This window comes from Cryptococcus depauperatus, chromosome 1 (genome assembly GCF_001720195.1).
Source record: "Cryptococcus depauperatus CBS 7841 chromosome 1, complete sequence".
In the NCBI taxonomy this organism is placed as follows: Eukaryota; Fungi; Basidiomycota; class Tremellomycetes; order Tremellales; family Cryptococcaceae; genus Cryptococcus; species Cryptococcus depauperatus.
Window position 1 is genome coordinate 1867420 of NC_089468.1, and position 19941 is coordinate 1887360.

Genomic DNA, 19941 nt, shown 5'->3' on the forward strand with positions numbered 1-19941 from the left:
GGAATTGAATCATCGTCTATATTCGGATTTTAGTTTCAAGCTTCCAGCTTCCTGGTCTGCCAACAGCCTAATCCAGCCTAAGAACAGCTTTTGGTTCGCATCTCTATTTGTTCCAGCGCCTACAATTCTCTTTCTGAAAGCCCCAATCGCCTCCGACATGGGGACGGACGGTTTCTTATTGCTTCTAAACCAGTTCAGTACATCCTGTTTAGTGATCATGTCAGGGAAAGGCGGAATATCTTCTGGTTGTGAGAGAGGGGTGCTACCCTTCTTTTGTTTTTTAGGGCGATTATGAGACGAGCTTCCTGCGGAGGGTGAAGACTTGCGCTTGGTAGATGAGGCGCCGGAAGCGGGACGAGCTTTCTTGCCTGTTTGCGAACTGCCTGTACTTGGGGCGGGCGAGGCTTCTCTTGTAGCTGAAGTCGGACTACCACCTTGCGCGCTAGTTGGGACAGATGGTGGACTGCTGCCTCTATCCACAGGAGTAGTGCCTCTTGAGAGCCCGCCGTCGAGACTGTGAACTCTGCCGAGAGGACTCGCTGCTCTTCCAGCGCTAGACCCAGGGGTAGTAGGTCTCGGACTTGCTCCTCGAGAAGTTGCGCGCTGAACCAAGAGAGAAGTGCCTGATCCAGGAGGCGCAGTGGAGGCTTTGCCTTTTTTAGGGCTTGGAAATCTTTTCGAGGCAGGTGAGGCAGTGCGTGCTGTAGGAGGACGGGATATAGGGCGAGGAGAAGGTTGAGAGGCATTTGCAGAAGTGGGATCTTTCTTGTCTTCATTTTCTTTTTCGTTCTCCTTGTCCTTGATTTCAGTCTCGGAATCAGAATCGCTATCCGACTCCTACATGCAACATGAGTTCAAGCAAAAAAAAGAACAAGTGACACGAAACTGACCTCGTCTTCGTCCACATCATAATCTTCTCCATTCTCCTTCATTCTCTTTCTCATAATCTTCTTCAGTTTCTTTCCTTCATCATTGAGAGAATTATAACCAAACAGATCATCCTCATCACCTTCTGCCGCAATCTGTGGACGATCACCAACATTGGCATTGGCCAATCGAAACTCTTTTTTCATGCGCTCTTCTAGCTCACGGGCTTCCTCTTCTTCACGTGCATCGTGATAGAATGTGTTGTTGTCATCATCATCTTGGAATTCTTCTGCCTCGTCAAAATCTAATTCTTCTTCCACACCTCCCTCAAGACCCTGCAGCGGTCGTCAAACATGTAACACATTGGTAAAACTTGAACAAACTTACAAGATCTACACGATGACCTTCTCGTTTGAAATCATCTTCGTACTTTTCAGCTTTTGGCCTTTTGTCTATACGCATGCCCTTGCTCAACTTGATTCTCTGCTCCATCTTCGATGCTCGTTCCTCAAGACCATGTTCGACCTTGACTTGGGGTACAGGAGAAGATGTCGAGGATCCTTCTCCAATATCGGCTGGACGAAGCGCCCAACGATCGTGGATCTTTTGCTTAGCTTGAAGTTCAAACTGGCAATGTTCAGCTATCAGCAACGGATTCTGCTTGAAATTTTCTAATCCCTAGTACGCATTGCAAAAGACACAGATACTCACCAGTTTGTTGGCAGCATCAGAGTCAAGAGGTTTAAAAGGTCTTGCAGGCTCAAACTTGTATGTCCTGCCGAGTGGCACCAACTCAAATCCCTCGCTTGTGCCGTCATTACAGAGCAATACCGTTGACAACTGCCCTTGCTCCACCATTCTTCCGACCCACTGCTCCGGTTGTGCTGGTTTCTCTTGTGGGTGACCACTTTCTAATACCCATGGAAAAGCTTCTTCTCGGCGCAGACGCATTATTTCGATATCCTGATGGAAGACTTCCTTGGTGCCACGCTTGGTCTTTCTCTTCTTCCCTCCTGGTGCTGAGCCAATGAGCGACATATCCGCCTGCTCATTCTTCTCAATAGTAGGCTTAGCTTCGTCGTTCAAGACTGGTTTACCTTCGGTATCGTAAACATATCTCCCAATAATCTTGCCGTTATCATCAAGCGCAAACGTAGGCGGCTCTTTAGGGCCTGGCTTCTTTCTGTTCATCAAGATGGGTTGTGTTATCCTTACAGGATCTACATCTTTGATAGAGTTGAGTCGCATCAAGTTGTACCTCAGCCCGTTGTTTGCTCCAGTTGAGAGGATCTTGATTTCTGTGACATTAGAGCTGGAAGGCTCTGTTTTGATGGCTGTTGATGTAGAAGGACTAGCTCTGGAAGTGGCAGCAGAGGCAGAACTATCTAATGGTATCCGAGGAGGGTGTTGGGAAGGGAGAGACGGAGAGTCGTTGGTAGCAGTACGAGGGGTGATTGTGACATTCCTTCTGCGCTGTTTGTCTTTATTCTTACGCAGAAAGAGCGAGGCATCCGCCATTATGCGCAACGTGAAAGAATAAATGAAAAGAAAGGAAACAAAACAGTCACATTAGAAATGATGAATAGACAAACAAGTCATGGACAAGGACGGACTTTACGTAACCCCTGCAATCTCTTATGTGACTTTTCCATTTTTACTCAAGCGTAATGGATATATGTCGCTCATCGAGTATTCTGATCACGCACACTCTCATCCATTACCAGCTTTGCACCATGTGCTTATAGCTCTTCAGCAACTGTGGCACTAACGGTAGAGCATGCAAGCCTTTGATAAATTAACGCGGGGTACGAATACATCGCCATCACCACCCGACTACCCCTAATCAACCAGACAACTTTGCTCGAATCTAAGCAGAAGCCTTCTTGGTAGCAGCGCTGCCCTCCCTGAAGCCGTTCTTGAATCGTCGGTTGACATCCTTGAGATGAGCCATCCGGCCTGTACCGCTATAAGAGGTCAACACAACCATAGCAAGTGATACAACACAATCACGTACGTGGTCTTTCTCCTCTTTGCCTTTTCACCCCAGTTAAATGACCTTAACTTAGCAGCAGGGTAACCACACTGAGCGCAGGCTATGAGAACCTTGTTAGCCCCCGCTTCTTCCCACTTGTATATCCAGCTCCTCATTTCTTCGTCCTCTAGCTTCTTATGTCCCTTGTCATTCACAAAGAATATTCACATACTGAGCTTCTGCTTGTGGAAAGACCTGTTACCACATCGCCTGCAAAGAGTGTGGGACTTGGAGTGGCGTTTACCACTATACACTAGCATTAGCAATCCCGTCATCACCCTCTTAGTAACCTCCAACTTACAAAGAGGGAGTACCCTGCAAGTGATGAAAGCGACCAGGTCAAAACACAAGACCTTCCGTCAGCTCATGTCCTCCAAAGAACAGTATTCTCATATACGCACTTTACTCTACAATGCGCTGTCAGCATATCTCTTCATGCTTCCTCTCATTGTCTACTCCATACGTACCATTTTTACTTTTTTTAAGCAGACTTGACGGTTGAAAAAAAAAGAGCAGGCAATAACCAGAGTTTTGAATCAAAACTCGCCATACGCGATTCCAAAAATCCCGTTGACCGGAGTTTGGATGTGGCAGTTTGAAAAAAAATCACACGTCACTTTCTAACATGACAGCCCGCATCGCCTCCTATCACTGCCTCTTGAATTTAACGTTACTTTTATTCTTTTACAGACGTATATACAGCATAGCATTTTCCTATTGACATGAAACCTACTGAAAGCATAGCCTCCAACACACTCAACTACACAGAATATGAACGACGATTCTCTTTCCTGCTGCTCGAGTTACGGCATGTCAAAGTGGTCCATTGACGACCCCAGTGTACATACTGTAGGAGGGCAAGCACCAGTGTTGGGAAACGTCATTCTACAAGCCATGGCTATGTATCATACGCATTCCAGCCTTCACTGCTTCCGTTCGAGTCGAAAAGGGTTTTCCAAGTCATGACGAAAAAAGTTCTTTATAAAAGCCCTTTATTATTATGGAACAGATAGAAATGTTCCGTTACGTAATTGTACCGCTTGCGTGTCCTGTTGAGTGGCAATGAGTATATAAGGGAGCGGCTTATTCCTCAATTTCCCTCCTTTTTCCTTTTTATTCTCGATTTGATTTATTTTTGCTTTTTTTACGGCATACAGCAAGCCTCAAGATTGTCACTATCCTCACTGTGTCATTGTCGTTTTCCTAGACAATAGAGAATTTATTGCTACTCTCCAATCCGGCATACATATAGGTCATTTACGATCAACATGTCAGTGGTATCTTGTGACTTGCATAGGATCGAATGGTCGAGTAGGATGACTCTTGCGACAGACATCCCGACATGTCTCTACCCGCTCAAGTCCTACTCAACAGATTGCTTTTTGCTGACTCGTTGCTGGATAGGCCTGCCAAAAAGCGATGTCAATTCCGCGTGGTTTACAATATGCCTTCAACCCCTTCTGATCCCAATGCTCAACCAGAGATGACTGCGAACCCTCCTACACAATGTCCATCTGCTGCGTTGAGGCTTGCTGGTGATTGTCCCCATTGTCAGCGCGTTTTTTGTTCTACTCACCGCACTCCCGAGGCCCACAACTGGTTGGTTTTTTTTATTGTTGATCCTTTTGGTTGCTTACATTTGCTCAGTACTGGCATGCAGGCCTGTCGTGAAGCTGCTTTCCAAGCTAACAAGGAGAGGTTAGAAAGAGAAAAGACTGTCAGCAGCAAGATTGCATCGACATAGTACCCTGTGGGCATATCTGAATGCATAGATTGGGGAGAGAGGTGTACTCTGGGAATCTGTTTGTAAACGTTGTAGACATTATGAATCCATCGATAACCATTGCTTGTCGCGATCCTGCAACTTGCCTCCACTTTTCATTTATTTTTTATTTAATATATATATGTGTTTTAAACATTTCTTTATCTATTTTTTCATCACTTTTATATATTCACATTTATAATGTCTAGTCAACAACAAAAGGATCTTGCCCCTCGTGCACGGCATGCCTACAACAATCAAAAGTATGGGACGCCATTACCCATTATTTTGCCCAATGCCTCATCCTCTCCTTCTTTTCTCTCCCACTTCTTCTCTGCTTTTTCCGGCTCATGTAACAGTGTGCAAGTGGACCAAGTAGTTGGGAAGTGGGACCAGGTGACACAGAGCGTATGGGTGACTGATGCTAGAGGCATGAAGACTTTGTTCCAGAAAGGTTTCTTTGGTAAGGGCAGTCTGAGTAGGAGTGAGCCCTCTTGGAAAGAGATAAGACTTGGTTTGCTCAAAGGCGGTGATAGTACGTGTTTGCCGATGTTACTGGCTATCGTATATACTGACGGAGGAGCAATTGATCAGCCTTGGCAGCCGAACAAATGAGAGAAAAACGACGATTAGAGCGCAAACAATTCAAGATTGACAGAGCTCAAGCTATGCTTGACGCAGCTAAGAAGGCCGAGGCTATTATTTCTGCTTCCAAATCGGGTGGTTCTGTTCCCTTTTTGGTATCAGAAACGCAGGAAGAAAACCAAAATAGTGAAACTGAAGAAGACGGAGATGTGTCAATGGTGACTGAGCCTGAGTTGAAGATGGGCCGAACAGTGTTGTCGCCAAGCCCTTCAGCAGTTACGGCTGCTACGCTGGCAATTGGGGATATCGATACTTCAAATTTGACACCTCAAACCTTTTTGGTGAGACCGACGAGGCCAGATGCGAATCGCAATCGTGGACGGAATGCTTTTCGTCGTCGGCCGCCTCAATCTCAACAAGCCAAAAATCAAGACCTTCCACAGAACCAAGCAGCTTTGGAGGTAGAAGCAGTGCCATCACTTGGTTCGTTGAGGCAACAAGCTAGCGAGGAGGAACAGGATCTTTTTGACGAGTCTGTGGTAGAAGACATGGAGCATCTCCAATTATCCATTGAAGAATCAATCTTTCTCTCGCTTGCACTAGGAGTTCTCAAGGTCTACGATCCTCTGAGTGACACCTACCCCCCACTAGGCCCTTCCCTTCTTTCTCTCCTCTTACCTCCTCCCTCCCTGTGCCCATTTCCTTCAAAACCAGATGAAGCAAAGGCACCACTTTTACCGGATAATCCAGGATTGGTAAGTTATGTAGTGTACCACCATTTCAGGTCATTAGGTTGGGTGGTTAAGGACGGTATCAAATTCTGTTGTGATTGGTTGTTGTACCGTCGAGGACCTGTATTCTCGCACTCTGCGTGAGTTTGTCCTTGTCTCCAATTTCTACAAGATAGAAGGGGCTTATGGAAATGTAAAGGTTTGCCTGTGTCATTATCCCAGTTTACTCTGATCCGAATGATCAGTCAACCTCAGTGTATGGGAAGGAAGATTGGTATGAGGAGCGGATGAGTTGGAAATGGATGAACACCGTTATACGAGTGAACGCGCTTGTACAAAAGGTGTGCCCATTTTTCTCCCGTCTTGCACCTGCTCTTAGCTCGGCAATGGGCGTGTGGCAGAAAGCATATGGCAAAATATTCAAACTTACGCCCGTGTGATAATTTATAGAATGTAATTGCCGTCTATGTCACAATCCCCGCTTTATCAGAGTTTCCAGCGAATCAAAAACTACCAGATAGGACGTTGGATCCATTCAAGGTCAGCTTGAAATCTTTGCTCTCAAAGTTCACCGTTCGAGAAGTTGCTCTAGTATGTCTTTGTCTTTTACATGTTCTGAGAAGGAAGCTAATAGCCTAACAGACGAGGTTTGGTGCAACAAGACGACGAGACTGAGTTGCAGATACTCACACAACTGTTCTGGCAAAAACTTGAAAAAACTAAGACAAATTGTTCGGTGTATGTAGAGAAGTGTGTGCAACCCAAAATACTCGCTTCATGCTTTTCACATGAAAAGAACAAACTAAATGAGAAATACATCAGTTTTAGATTCCGTCACTTATCGTGAGAAGATGGCTAGATGAAGATAGCAGAAAACTAGTAACATACCTTCTCAATATATACGTTCAGAAGAGAATTCCATATCTGCAAAACGTAATTCTGATTGCTTCTCATCTCAACGGGCGTACTCTTAAATTTGGACGAAGCTGTTTTTGCCCGGGTCAAATCTATCCTTATGATATCCTTATATCTAGTAGAGATAAAACTTACCACCTCAACAAATAATGGTCTCAAGGATTCTATGCCTTCTGTCTCGGGTACAGTCAATGCCTCTGCCATACCCTTCTTCTTTTTTGTCCTCCTCACATAAGTGTGGGAGTGTGAACGAGGAGAATAGTGGTAAGGAGAGTGTAAGAGACGTTTACCAGGCGAAGACTTATGTCGAGGCTCTCGTTCCCCTTCATGTGATTGATTTCCCTCTTCGCCTGCCCCATGTCGTATCCGAAGAGTCGAGCGTACTTTGCGAAGACTATTAGACGTTAGAGAATGTGAACTTCTTCTGTCTTTGGTTACCGTATCATCTGGCAAGGTTGCGTTTCCGGTCGGATTGGAGGTCGAGACGGATCGGGGTCGAACTTGAGATTGATTCTGATTTTGGGTTTGAGAAAGTAATCTAGGCGAGATTAACGAGCTTGAATCACTCTCTTTCTCGTCCCTCTCTGCAAACACACTCTCATCTTCTTCTTCTTCCTCGGACTCATCTTCAACTCCTAGATCACCCGCTTCACCAATGACGGCCTCGCTTATACTTAAACTGGACAAAATTGTATTAAACAATTCGGCATCATCTTCCAATCCTTCTCCTATGGCTCCCGAATCGGTCCCACCAGGACTGTTGGCGTCGCCAGCGTGTCTAAATCGACGACGGATTCTTTCTTCATGGGCAACCTTGAGTTTGTAGTGATACATTGCGACCGCGTCAATCTCGGTAAATATTCTTTCTCTTTCTTGTTTAGAATGTGGCAAGATAAACTCAAGATCAATAGATTGGGTAAGACCAGTTCGAGCATAATTAAGGAATATTTCAAGCCAAGACATAAGAGAGTCGAAAAGACCTTGACCTTTGGAGTGAACGTTGTGTACAAAGGTGTAGAATGATTGCTCATGTCGCTGGACAAGGTCAATAAACGTTTGTACCGTTCGGCTGGGGTTATCTTGTGAAACTGATCAGAGTCTCAGATATGTATCTCAAGGAAAAGAAGGAAACTGAACTGACGTTCCTCAACTTGTTCAACAGTTCGAATCATGTCATTGATAAATGCCTGCATATCACCTAGCGAATCTGCAATACTTGCTGCTTTGTATACTTGAGCTAGAGGAGTGTAGAAAATTGTGATAATATCTTTCAGCAGCTCTGCCGTCACACCCTACTTTATTCGTTAACTCAAATCACTGATCATAAGGACAACTTACCTCGAATATCAAGGCAAGTAAACCTTCCTTTTCTTTCTTCCTGATCCACAGCTTTAATAGAATTGTTAAATCCTCATACAACCATGCGTCTTCATTTTCTGGCCCGTCGTCATCATCAGAATCGGACAGTTCGGCTTGGACAGCTTTGTATTCTTTGTATGCTCGTGTAGCCCGGGCGACGCGCTGAAATTGAGGACGGGAAAGGCAAGGTACTTCTGGCGAGCGGAGAATGACGACTAGCAAGTCAAGTCCCTCTGCCGCTACTCGATCCAGTCAGCGACGTGGTATACATGGAAGAAGAAACATTTACCGGCATCTTTTCGATACATATTTTGGATCTCAAAACTCGCTTCTGCGAATTGCCTAATTTTTTGGCACAATACGGGGTCGTCAATCTTCTCCTGTACTACCTCAATATCCTCTTCCAACATTCTCACATCCTCTGTCAACGATGAGGAAAACATTCGTTGTATAAGGGATTGCCCTCCAAAAGGACGTGCAAGAAAGAGATCGAGCACGCCGCGAATCATGGCCATTGGATTAGATATTTTAAGAATTCCTTTAAGTACAAAGTATGGCATGAGTCCGTGTAGTCTTTTCAGAGTGACAAATGTGTCGGACGCAGTGTCAGAGGCAACAAACAGTTGAAATATTGTCGCTGCAAAGGATATCCTACCCCATTCTAACACACTTGCCTCCGCTTTCGGCAAATGCTCTACGCGCTCTACTCTCTTAACTACCTCAAACACATTCTTGAGCCCTCCTTCCTTCTGGAGTACGTCGCCCTTGAATTGGGTTAGGCCTTCGCGCAGAGCTTCAATACGTTTTTCAGCTTCGGCTTTGAATCGCCGTCTGCCTTCTTCCCGAACAGCATCGGCACTGAGTCGGCGCTGACAGTCAACTACCTCTTGTGGAGTGAGCGTCATAGGACCAGAGAGGAGGAAAGAGCGAAGTATGGGCGATTCGACGACATATGGCATAGAAAGGAGAGCGTTAAGGTATGCACGTAGAGTGAGACGGTTTTTCTCCCTCAAGAGTGATATGGTGCTGGTCGATGTTGTAGAATTGGGCGATTCAGGTTCGTCTGACGCAGCGGATCCAGGTGGGGAATTAGAGCCATACCAAACACGTAAAGGGTTGTATGCGCTGTAACCTGTTGAAGGGGTAGAGGCATTTGTGCTTGACTTGTCTTTTGGAGGAGGGAATGGGATTGGAGAATCAGGAAAAGCAAGTCGGAGTTCTTCAGCGAGACGCCTAAAGTCGCCATACCGTCTTGATACATGTACGTCAGACACGCCCGACCTGCTGGTACGGACGATGAATTCCTGAAAAGTGTCAGCCTCAGCACGGAAGCATACAAGATATGTTGACTTCATGGCTTCTACTCCTGACTCTTCCCTTCTCGACTACTAACCTCACTCCAATCACATTTACTTCAAACATAGTATCTCTTGGATCACCCGGTAACCTTCCTCCATGTGTTTTCATAAATTGTCGTTCTCTGTCTTGCTGCAATTGCTCTAGCCTTCTGAGCTCTGCCTGTCCGATTCTGACAATCTCTTCACCGCTCGTGAGTTTGATACCAAGCCCAAACACAAGCGCCAGATGCTTTTCGGCCTTGTTCCAAAGTTTCTTTCTCTCTTGAGCCTCTTTCAGTTCTTCCTTGGTCATCAATGCATCTACTGTCTGTCTTTCTTGATCAGTCTGGGTGGTGTGCTGCTGCATGCCTGTTGTTGCCAAGAATGAGGAGAGGAATGGTTGAACCTTGGCAGACCAAAATGAAGGCGGCGCTGAAGCCAGAAAAGGAAACGGTAAGAGAAACTGGTGGAACATGAACCTGAGGAATGGCAAGTCACTCAATTGACCTTCTTCTCTAGCCACTTGGCTCACTCGCTCAAGAGCATGTCGGCGCGCCTGTTCCGAGAAGACAAACGGGTCACCTAGGAGTCCCAGGGCGTTTGCACCGAGAACAGGATCGGTAATCAATGAGAGTTCATGCTTTACCTGCAGATTAACCAGCGTTTTCTTGAGATAATGCGCTCTGAGAGGCGTCAGCTCTGTAGAATGATCTGTCAGAGCTGATAGAGTGGAATGGAAGGGATGAAGATGAGATTTTGAGACTATAGCAGCTGGAGCTGATTTGGGAGGAGGAATAGCTGTGTGAGCAGGAGGTATAGCATCCAATGGGGCAGTGGCCAGCGGCTGTGGGAGCGGACTGTCTGTTATTGTAAGCGAGGCAAGTCTCTTTGGCGGCGAAGCCAGTTCGTCGGGAGGCGGCAGTGGCAGCGGACGTTCTGGACGAAGAGAGCGTTGCTTGCGTGGAACATATGGCTGGTAGGAGGTTTGTTGAGAGGACGGTTCAGACATGGTGACGAGTGATATGTATAAAAGTAAAAAGAAAGAAAGGAAAATTAAAAAAAAAATTTAAAAAAAATAATCAATTGACAATGACGAATTTGCCAAATATTTATAATGCCGTGCCTGTATAAACCGGTCATCGCATGTATCTATATCTACTAATTTACAATGTACGACTGATAGATGGTGACTGCAGATGGTTGCATAATTACTTTCAATTGATATCACCTAAAATCCCTTAAGCGTTGAAGACAATGGATGCACCCTATTACTCATTAGCTGGACTCATCCGTCAACACATCAAAGACATACGACTTTATGGGCGGCCTGGCCAGCGGTGGGCTCGTTGAGTTGAGTGGTATCGATGGCAAGACCAGCGGAGGCCTTGACGCCAGGACGAAGGGCCTGAGTGTAACCAAAGCAGAGAACACCAGCATTGTTGATCTTGGCTTTGACAAAGGCGGCGTTGTCCTGTTGCCCGTCAGGAATGATCCAAGCAAGGGTATAGACACTCACAAGGTAAGTCTTGGCTCCGACTTCAAGAGAAACACCGCCAGTGGTAGATTTGGTGTCGTAAACAGCCTTGGCCCCAGCCTCTACGTCTTTAGAGACCTTGTGGTAGTAAGAGGCGGCAAAGGTAGAGAGGTTACCAAGACCGTGGAGGGTGACTGCGTACTCGGGAGCAGAAAAACCGACGGCTCCAGCATATCGGGTAATGGCACCGGAAAGGACATCGTAGGAGGCTTCAGCACCGACGAGGAAACCGTCACGGCCAACAACAGTGTCGGCAGTAAAAGTGGGACCCTATAAAAATCAACAACGTCCTAAAACATAAACACAAACCCAACCTTGAACAGGTCGACGGTAGCACGGGTGTGGAGAGAGGGCTGCTTGTAGATGGCAGTCAGGATAGCAGACTTGGTAGCCTTGGCGGGGTTAAGAGTAGCAGCAAGGTCAAACTTTAAGCCCTTGGCAATCTGGTTCTCCAGCTCGACTGCAACCTTGAGGATATTGGCGGTAGTCCATCCCTACAGATAACTTAGCTCAGTATCCAACCCCATCTCGGAACGCACTTGAGTAAAGGTGAGACCATTCTTAAAGTCGACATATTTGCCCTCAATATCCCCAGTAATGGCATTCGTTTTGGCATCCTTAGTACCAGCCACCTTGAAGGTGACATTAGAGGGAGTGAGAGTCTTGACCTCGAGGGAGGTACCTTGGATGGGATAATCCTTGAGGAGGAGGTCAGAGGAAGACTTGCCAAGGTCCTACGCATTGTAAGTTTTATGCCAAATAGCACAACGATTTACTCGCTTTCCAAGAAGGAGGAACAGCCTGAGACATGTTGCAATGGTTGATGGAAAGGTAGAATTAAAAGAGAAAGAAAAAAGAAAACTCTAGAAGAAGATATAAAAAAAAAAGGAGAGATGGGGAACGAGACAAGTCGCGTCATTGTATCACCCAGGGACAAAATTAATCCCGAAACGCAAGTGTGGCAGCCTGTCAGAAGCAGATAGGCTTGCGGAGTAACTGGCACGCCTAACTAGGCGCCACGTAGCATAGCTCCATAAACATTCATGTTGATAGTTTACTTTCTTTCATGTAATATCTATAAACGGAGTCAAATCCTTGACACAGCCACCAAGTCACGTGATGCAAAAGATGTCTTGAAGTATTAATTAGAATTAATAACAGACGTAAATAAAAATAGATAGATATGAATGAATAGAATAAAATATGGAACAAGCAGACAGCGATGAGATATCTTTGCGATGGTGTCAAGGATTTGACCCGGTTTATATAGGTAGCATATAGAAGAGAGTATATGAAAACGGTAATGAGAATTTCTCCAGGAGTAATGGACGAGCTGTACAATTAGGCGTGCCAGTCATTCACATGCCTATTGATAGTGTGCTCCGCGCCTATCCATTAACTCATTCCTCGACAGATAATCAAAAGTGCAATGGTAAGTCGTTTGGCTCAACAAACCTACTTTAGCTGAGCCCTGTATAGGAGTTCATCGCCAACATCAACCCATCCAAGGTCATCTGCAAAAGATACAAGCCAACATACGCCATCCACGTCGCATTCGACCCTACCAGACATGGAAAATTTCAGACAGAGCATGGGTATGGGCAATGGATATGGAGCTTACCCTCATGAAACCTTTACCGAGACCCGCGCTAGACGTAAGAGTGTGGGCGCCGTCTTACTACAAGAGCCAGATAATGAGCTAGGTATTGGCAAGGAAAAAGGCCAAAGCAACGACTCGTTCTCTTTACCGTTCCACAGTGGCCGACAAAAACTGCGACAAATGCAAAGACCATTTGGTCGAAGATCAAAAATCATCGTCTGCCTAGGATTGTTCTTAGCGTTGTATTATGGCTTTGTTGTTTGGAGACGGACGTATGAGATTCAAGTGGAACTCTCAATCTTTTCAAAAAAATGGATAGCATCTGAAATTGACTCCAATCAGCCTCTGCGAGGTTGCTTCAAATCTCAAGAGATCGATTCTCGTTACAACATGACAAAACATCTCGCGCCGAGGCGGTACATGCTTTCGCCAGGAATTAGTTTGAAGAGAGGTATGGCGTGCTACGATTTTGCATCGACTATACAGCCTGCGTCTGAACAGCCTATGGAACACATCTATTATCATACCTATTGGCGATCAGATCTTATCCCTTTTGGGGAAAGACAAACTGCCACTTTCCTCGCTTTTCTCGCCACGCAACCGCTTTCGCATTCCACGCTTATTCTTTGGACAAAGGGAGTTGATACGCTCAAGAACAATCCCTATGTCAAACCGTTTTTGCAGAAATGGGGAAAATACATTCAAGTACGGCACGTTGACCTCTCTTTGCTCGCACAAGGTACAGCCTTGTCTGGTATTGTTAGGGGGTTGAACACCGGCAACGATATATATGACGAGAAAGCGTGGGTCGATGGGGACATGGTGAGATTGTTGGTGTTGTGGAATTATGGCGGTATTTGGATGGATATGGACCAACTTCTTACGCGTGACCTTCACCCTTTAATAGAGGAAGAATGGGTGACTCAATGGGATTGCTATGGCAAGTCATCGCATTTCCGTCTCTATTCCTACTGACGTGACGTAGATAAATCATACACAGCCCTCAATGGCGCTCTTATGCACTTTCGTTCCCATTCCCCTTACCTCTGCGAAGCATTCCACCTTATGTCGACCTCTCCCTTCCCTAAACCCAATTCCCTTACTTGGGGATCTCACCTTTATGGCAAACTTCACCGCCATTTAATTGCAAATAACATCAGGCCGTTTGCTGTTTTGCCGTGGTGCTTCTCAGATCCTCGGAATTGTCGTACAGATAATCGGTTTCCTGATCCCTTTTCGTCCGATCCAAAAACCTTTGCGGGACTCCCATTTGCTGATGCAAAGGAGGGCACACGAAAGGGTCAAGATATTCTAGAAGAAAAAGTGAGTCATATATGGTCGATTCATCTTCACAACCAATGGAACCGCGAGTTTCCTCAAGGAGGATGGATTGATAGATTGTTAGATGGATATAGAGCGCAGGTAGGGAGGGTAGAGAGGTACGCAGAGTTGAGCGGGCTAATTAGCGATGGACGAATTGTTCTTGGTGAGCAAGAATAAGAATAAGAAGGGACATCGAATGGTGCAACAATGGGAAACAAATTGTACAAAATAGCAAAGGAATTTATTCATCTTGGCGACGGTTCATAAAATGATAAACCACGGGCATGTACACGCTTGAAGACTACAAAGAATTCTAGTATACTCGAGCGACGATCACTTGACGATACATGGAAATGAATATTGATACATGGTTTGATTTGATTGCATGGAAATGCATCTATCATACAGAATGACTTAAAGAATATTAACGAGACAATACTCTTATCTTTTCTCATGACAAACTTCCTCTGACTCAGATAGTCTGTAACACATTGTCCTCGGTCAAAAATCTATCCTTGGCTAGAGCAGCATAGGCAGGTCTTGCTAAGCAATTGAGTGCTACTTTAACATCGGTTTGGATATCTTCTATTAATGCTTCTGTGTACGCCGTTTCAACAACCCGTTTGCAAGATGAGATATCTGACTGACCTTTGGAGACATAATCAAACTCGGGGCGAATATATCCCAACACCAGTACAGACATAGGATGTCCGTAGAAATCAGCTTTGAATGGGTGTATGATATGCACTTCCTACCTCCTCATCATCAGTTCATCTTGTTTAGTATTAATATTCCCTTATCCATAGGACGCACTGCAGTGATTTTTTCATTTTTGAAGTATGGATTCCACCCTACACTCATCACCATCGGCCAAACCTGTTCGTCTTCTTTACTCCATCTTTGGGCGTTATGGCCTGGAGGATAAGGCGCAGTGATGGTCGACAACACTTGAAGCTCTCCTTTCGTTGAGGCTCCCGATGTGGCAGAGGAAAAGGGGATATCAGTGTTGGAACGAGGCGGAGAGGAGGGGGCAGTCGGAGGAGCAGAAGGATGAGGTGTAGGAAGAGGTGTAGAAGATGTAGGATGGACACGGGCAAACCCATAGTAAATCCCAGTCATTCCGAGCTGATTGAGACGGCCAAGCGAGTCGTCTGGGAGGTTGGCAGTGGGAATACCCAAGAATCTAGCGCCACGACCAAAACCTTTGGTGACGTTTCCTTGCAAATGGATAGGATATGGATCTTCCGGGGTGTCTGGGCCTACGATGGCAGGCCTATTGAGAGAAGATAAGGAAGCCATCTCTGCTTTAGGTGGCATGTTGAAAAAGAGTTATTTCAAGTTGATAAAAGTAGTTGAGAATCAAAAGTAATCAGAAAGATGAATTGTTTCGACTTCTTTCAGTCGACGTTGCCCGTCCTTTTGGTCAGTCTTGGGGGACTTTTACACCTTCACTATGGTCTTTTACTTCATTTCTAAATTTATAGATGTTGTAAAACAAATTATTTGAGATGGGCATTTTCCAATTCACAAGACATCTTGCTACTCAAAAAACTTCTTCTGCTCCTCTTACGCTTCAATCTCTCTCCCCTTTCATCCGCTCTCGCCATCCTCCTTCCAGTGTCGCCCTCGTACGTCCCGATGACTTTATCTTTTATCCAAACTATCTGTCGGAAGAGGAACAAGAAGTTTTGATAGGATTGGGACTGTGGAAACTTGAAAGATCGGGTACAGTGAGCGAGAGGAGAAGCCGAAGACGAAAAAAGACGGAGGAGGAGGGTGAAAAGCATCGGGAAGCGCAGAGTGGGCTACAGAGGTTGTTTAGTGGAAATTATGGATTTGAACAAGTAACTCTCGCCATAACTGATGGTGTTGGAAAAGCTGAGTGATCAAAGGGCCATTATGATTCTGTTATTCACCATTATCGCGAAACTCTCTTCTCATCTCTTCCTCCTCACCCACCACCCTCTCTCATCTCTACACTGATCAAAATATACAGCCTCTTTCCGCTCTTACCTGAACCTTTTCTACGGGAACCAGCAACGAACAATCTACCTCCTCAAGGAACTATTACTCATTTTCTACATCTGGCCCCTGAAGGAGAGATTTTAGGGCATATAGATAATCTCGGTGCGTCTGGCAAAGTGATATTAGGCGTTTCGTTAGGAGGAGAGAGAACAATGAGACTGTCCAGAAGGAAGGAAGACGGTGATGATGGATGGGATGTGAGGTTATCCAGTGGATCAGTCTATATTCAGCGGTGAATTCGTGTTGTTTTGAGATTGTTGGGCAGAGAAAGCTGACGAGTTGAGCTGAAGCGACTGTGTAAGGTATAATTACGAACACGCTATCTTGCCGTATGGCCATGAAGGGTCAATATGGGATGGAAAGAGATTGGAGAAGGGACACCGTCTCAGTATCATGGTTCGGGTGAGTAGATTATTGTCTTTTACCAGGACGCAGCGACTGACAGGGCAACATATAAGGATGCTCCAACTAGATCAGAGGGCTTATGAGCATTCGGGCTTGAAGTGTCTTTGAAGGGCGAGTGGTATTGAGCGCAACATGGAACATCCACATTACAAAGATTGTATATCATACACATATTGACTTGTTGACATTATACAGCTGCTCAATACTGAGCTATCTCGTTTGATATTTTTCGAGTATAATAACCTAGACAACCCAGCATTTCGTCTTGTCATGTTAACGAGTGACAATCGTATACTGGTTTGGCTTTGATCCACTAGTCGAATCATGACATTTCTAAAAAGTTAGAGCTTAAAGGCTCACTGCCTTATGTTCAGCATGGTCGTCAAATGATTCTCGGAGGTAGTATACAGTACTAGCGGTGGCTAACAAGGCTAGTGTTACAGGGATAGGCGCTCGTGTCTTGATGCTTCGTCTACAGGTTTCCAATACATGATTAGCCTTTAGCCACTTATATCTGAATTGGCTCCTTGTCATGTAAACGAAGAAGAGAGTCTCAGAATTTGCTGACTAGAGATACGCTCACCTTATAGTGGGATACATAAGTGTAGCAGAACTCGCTGAATCATCCACTTTGAGCGACTGTGCGGCTGATGGCAAAGGAAAGATATACCGGCAGCAGTTTCATAACCCCAGTCCATGCCATCCCTGATCCTCATACAACTAAGCATCATGACGCTGGCAATACCCATTGAGCCTAAGAGAGAGGGGACTGAAGAGAAACGGGCATATGCTGCGATGCCTCCTGCAAGGGAAAGACCAGAAAGCTATCATTTGTTAGAGTGAGAGGCATAATACACAACGTACTGCTGCGATAGGCTTGCTGGACTATAAAGAATAAGCGGTTGCGGTAGATGCAAAAGTAAGCTCACCATTGTTGTAGTTTAAAAGAAAAAGTAGAATCTCTTGTAAAAGAAGTTTAGAAAGAAAGATGCTTTCATAGTTATTCCATCGGTAACCGCAGAGCCGAATTATTATTACGTAATCATACTATACTTTAAGTAGCATTTCTATTCCAAAACATCTTTTGCATACTAGAATGATGACCCAGCAACTAAATCCACTTAAAATGTAAGTATATGCAATGATGGAGTATTACTAACTTTCAAAGCTTGGCCATAGGCTCACCACTATCAGAAATATCACTTTTGGCCCAAAAGGTTTTGCAAATAAACCAAAAACATGGCCCTTTTGATGCCTGTGTTGTTACTGGTGATTTATTTAAAGATGGCTCAGATGGAAGTGAAGTGCAGGGAGTGACATGTAAGCAGATGCTTCTGATATTAAATTCTAATTTTCTAAAGTTTCCGTACCGACTTACTTTACTTTGGGAAAGAATGCCTTACCTCCAGCCATACAGGACAAGATTGAAATCACGGGTGGAGAGGTGGTCGATAACCTCGTCTTTCTGGGAAAGTCCAAAGTCTTTGTTACATCTCAAGGGTTGAAGATTGGCTGCGTTGGCGGAAGTTACAGCCCAGGAACTTTTGAGGCTCCTGATGTACGTTTTTGGGTTGAAATTAAAGTGTTTAACCTAATAATCAAGTTAGGATCCATATTCGCCGTATATCACCCGCAAATCCATCGAAACCATCCTCAAGAACCCAATTCTTGCCAGCTCGTCTGCTGAAACTGATTCGCTTGCATTGGCCAAACAATTCACTTCGGCTTTACCTACAGCATTCCAAGGTATTGACATTCTCCTCCTATCATCTCCAAGTCCAAGTTTAGCCAATTTTTCGTCATCTTTTGCTTCTTCTGGTATTTCCCTTATGGATCCTGCTCCGCCCCTTGACCAAGTTGTAAGAAGCGCGAAACCACGGTATCTTTTATGGGGTACCGGAAACGGATTTTGGGAGAGGGAGCCTTGTGGATGGAATGGACCTAATGGAAAAGAAGAAAGGTGGACAAGGGTAGTAAAATTAGGAGAATTGGGTGGAGAAGCGCCTGCAGAAGGCAAGAAAGCTAGAGTGGGTTGCATCTGTCGCTAGAGAGTTGATCTGACAGGGTAGGATAGTGGTTTTACGCATTTACGCTTCCTCCTCAGGCCACTTCAAGCCCTTTGCCTGTCAGGCCAACCAACACTACACCCAATCCGTTCATACAAGCTGTTAATAATAAAAAGAGGAATGCCAGCGATGTTGCAGACGATGAACCCCATAAAAAAGGTCGAACAGGTAGGTGGAATTAGATGAATAATGCTTTTGTTAATACCTGACTACCTGCAGGTGGCGCACCGCCTCCAGATGATTATGTATGCAAGGTTTGCTCACAGCCGGGTGTATGTTAGCCGCTTTATCATTTGCAAGTCGCTGATGACATCGTCTGGCAGCATTGGATTCAAGAATGCCCTTTAAAGAGCGATAGATCAAGACCACCCCCAGGTTATAAATGCAAAATATGTCAATCATCCGATCACTTCATTCGTGAATGTCCCAATAAAGAAGATAAGCCGCGTGCACCTAGAGCGCCTCCTCAAGGGTATGTTTGTCGAGCATGTGGAGTAGACGGGCAGCACTACATCAAAGACTGTCCGTTAGTGGTCGAGAGAGAGGAAGCAAAAGCTAAAAAGAAGGAGTTGGGACCTGCTGAGTGTGAGTTAACAAACCATCCTGTGCACTTTGCTAACAATTTGCAGGCTGGTTCTGTTTAAGTAATCCCAAAGTTACCAAACACCTTATCGTGGCTATTGGCACTGAGACTTACGTCACATTACCCAAAGGCCAGCTTATCCCTACAATAGAAAAAGACAAACCGCTAGTTCCTGGTGGCGGCCACGTTCTTATCATTCCTATCGCTCACCATCCTACCCTTCTCTCAATCCCAATCGACGATGCCATGTCAATTATTTCTGAAATTGAATCTTTCAAATCATCTCTCCGTGCTTGTTACGAATCGTACGGCGCCGAGCCTGTGAGTTTTGAAGTCGGCCGTTTAGGTGGACGTGGTGGTCATGCGCACGTTCAAATCATACCAGTACCCAAAGCACTCGCTGACAAAGTGGAATCTTCGTTTCGGAATGGAGGAGCCCAGCAAGGGATAGACTGGGAGCCAGAGCCAGAAAGAGCACTAGCGCGAGCTGGATCGAGCGGAAATTACTTCAAAGTGGAATGTCCAGATGGGACCAAATTGGTGCACATGTTGAAAGGCCACAGCTTTGACTTGCAGTTTGGTAGACGAGTACTGGGTAGTCTGTTGAGTCTTCAACACAGAATAGACTGGAAGGATTGTGCAATGAGCGATGCGGCCGAGAAGGAAGACGCTGTCAAATTTAAAAAGGCTTTTGCGCCATTTCATTCATAGTTATGGTATTTTTCTAATCTTGTGATGTAATTAATTATTTTTCAAGTTGAGTAATTTTCTGACGCGTCTTTCTTTTTTCAGGTTGCCTTTGAGAACCTAGCAATAC

The 19941-nt window shown here is 45.2% G+C and overlaps 11 protein-coding genes across 11 annotated transcripts; 5 read left to right on the forward strand and 6 right to left on the reverse strand.

The window, feature by feature from the left end:
• Nucleotides 1-9: 9 nt before the first annotated feature.
• Nucleotides 10-2385, reverse strand: L203_100716 (uncharacterized protein; the record flags this gene model as incomplete). The annotated part of the gene is made up of 4 exons (XM_066210171.1): nucleotides 10-837; nucleotides 891-1202; nucleotides 1255-1494; nucleotides 1579-2385. 4 exons carry the CDS (start codon nucleotides 2383-2385, stop codon nucleotides 10-12), a joined length of 2187 nt encoding a protein of 728 aa, XP_066066268.1.
• Nucleotides 2386-2734: 349 nt separating this feature from the next.
• On the reverse strand, nucleotides 2735-3369 carry L203_100717 (60S ribosomal protein L37-A; the record flags this gene model as incomplete). Its single annotated transcript, XM_066210172.1, has 6 exons — nucleotides 2735-2831; nucleotides 2882-2960; nucleotides 3072-3145; nucleotides 3201-3214; nucleotides 3301-3306; nucleotides 3367-3369. The coding sequence occupies 6 exons, from the start codon at nucleotides 3367-3369 to the stop codon at nucleotides 2735-2737; spliced, it is 273 nt and encodes a 90-aa protein (XP_066066269.1).
• Nucleotides 3370-3670: 301 nt separating this feature from the next.
• L203_100718 (uncharacterized protein) lies at nucleotides 3671-4643 on the forward strand (the record flags this gene model as incomplete). Its single annotated transcript, XM_066210173.1, has 4 exons — nucleotides 3671-3801; nucleotides 4152-4169; nucleotides 4304-4498; nucleotides 4547-4643. The coding sequence occupies 4 exons, from the start codon at nucleotides 3671-3673 to the stop codon at nucleotides 4641-4643; spliced, it is 441 nt and encodes a 146-aa protein (XP_066066270.1).
• Nucleotides 4644-4862: 219 nt separating this feature from the next.
• Nucleotides 4863-6652, forward strand: L203_100719 (uncharacterized protein; the record flags this gene model as incomplete). The annotated part of the gene is made up of 6 exons (XM_066210174.1): nucleotides 4863-5196; nucleotides 5256-6001; nucleotides 6053-6117; nucleotides 6177-6318; nucleotides 6428-6568; nucleotides 6620-6652. The coding sequence occupies 6 exons, from the start codon at nucleotides 4863-4865 to the stop codon at nucleotides 6650-6652; spliced, it is 1461 nt and encodes a 486-aa protein (XP_066066271.1).
• Nucleotides 6653-6761: 109 nt separating this feature from the next.
• Nucleotides 6762-10597, reverse strand: L203_100720 (uncharacterized protein; the record flags this gene model as incomplete). Its single annotated transcript, XM_066210175.1, has 8 exons — nucleotides 6762-6779; nucleotides 6866-6901; nucleotides 6946-6963; nucleotides 7028-7980; nucleotides 8034-8184; nucleotides 8231-8490; nucleotides 8541-9555; nucleotides 9602-10597. 8 exons carry the CDS (start codon nucleotides 10595-10597, stop codon nucleotides 6762-6764), a joined length of 3447 nt encoding a protein of 1148 aa, XP_066066272.1.
• A 229-nt stretch (nucleotides 10598-10826) lies between these two features.
• L203_100721 (uncharacterized protein) lies at nucleotides 10827-11932 on the reverse strand (the record flags this gene model as incomplete). Its single annotated transcript, XM_066210176.1, has 6 exons — nucleotides 10827-10853; nucleotides 10901-11059; nucleotides 11105-11392; nucleotides 11437-11616; nucleotides 11662-11856; nucleotides 11903-11932. 6 exons carry the CDS (start codon nucleotides 11930-11932, stop codon nucleotides 10827-10829), a joined length of 879 nt encoding a protein of 292 aa, XP_066066273.1.
• Nucleotides 11933-12692: 760 nt separating this feature from the next.
• Nucleotides 12693-14222, forward strand: L203_100722 (uncharacterized protein; the record flags this gene model as incomplete). Its single annotated transcript, XM_066210177.1, has 2 exons — nucleotides 12693-13662; nucleotides 13708-14222. 2 exons carry the CDS (start codon nucleotides 12693-12695, stop codon nucleotides 14220-14222), a joined length of 1485 nt encoding a protein of 494 aa, XP_066066274.1.
• A 295-nt stretch (nucleotides 14223-14517) lies between these two features.
• Nucleotides 14518-15362, reverse strand: L203_100723 (uncharacterized protein; the record flags this gene model as incomplete). The annotated part of the gene is made up of 3 exons (XM_066210178.1): nucleotides 14518-14642; nucleotides 14694-14796; nucleotides 14859-15362. 3 exons carry the CDS (start codon nucleotides 15360-15362, stop codon nucleotides 14518-14520), a joined length of 732 nt encoding a protein of 243 aa, XP_066066275.1.
• Nucleotides 15363-15553: 191 nt separating this feature from the next.
• Nucleotides 15554-16558, forward strand: L203_100724 (uncharacterized protein; the record flags this gene model as incomplete). Its single annotated transcript, XM_066210179.1, has 5 exons — nucleotides 15554-15889; nucleotides 15938-15952; nucleotides 16244-16302; nucleotides 16361-16472; nucleotides 16529-16558. 5 exons carry the CDS (start codon nucleotides 15554-15556, stop codon nucleotides 16556-16558), a joined length of 552 nt encoding a protein of 183 aa, XP_066066276.1.
• Nucleotides 16559-16823: 265 nt separating this feature from the next.
• L203_100725 (uncharacterized protein) lies at nucleotides 16824-17407 on the reverse strand (the record flags this gene model as incomplete). The annotated part of the gene is made up of 4 exons (XM_066210180.1): nucleotides 16824-16947; nucleotides 17059-17092; nucleotides 17146-17299; nucleotides 17405-17407. The coding sequence occupies 4 exons, from the start codon at nucleotides 17405-17407 to the stop codon at nucleotides 16824-16826; spliced, it is 315 nt and encodes a 104-aa protein (XP_066066277.1).
• Nucleotides 17408-17714: 307 nt separating this feature from the next.
• On the forward strand, nucleotides 17715-19835 carry L203_100726 (uncharacterized protein; the record flags this gene model as incomplete). Its single annotated transcript, XM_066210181.1, has 7 exons — nucleotides 17715-17744; nucleotides 17869-18033; nucleotides 18083-18502; nucleotides 18550-18709; nucleotides 18761-18813; nucleotides 18865-19126; nucleotides 19171-19835. The coding sequence occupies 7 exons, from the start codon at nucleotides 17715-17717 to the stop codon at nucleotides 19833-19835; spliced, it is 1755 nt and encodes a 584-aa protein (XP_066066278.1).
• Nucleotides 19836-19941: the final 106 nt, after the last annotated feature.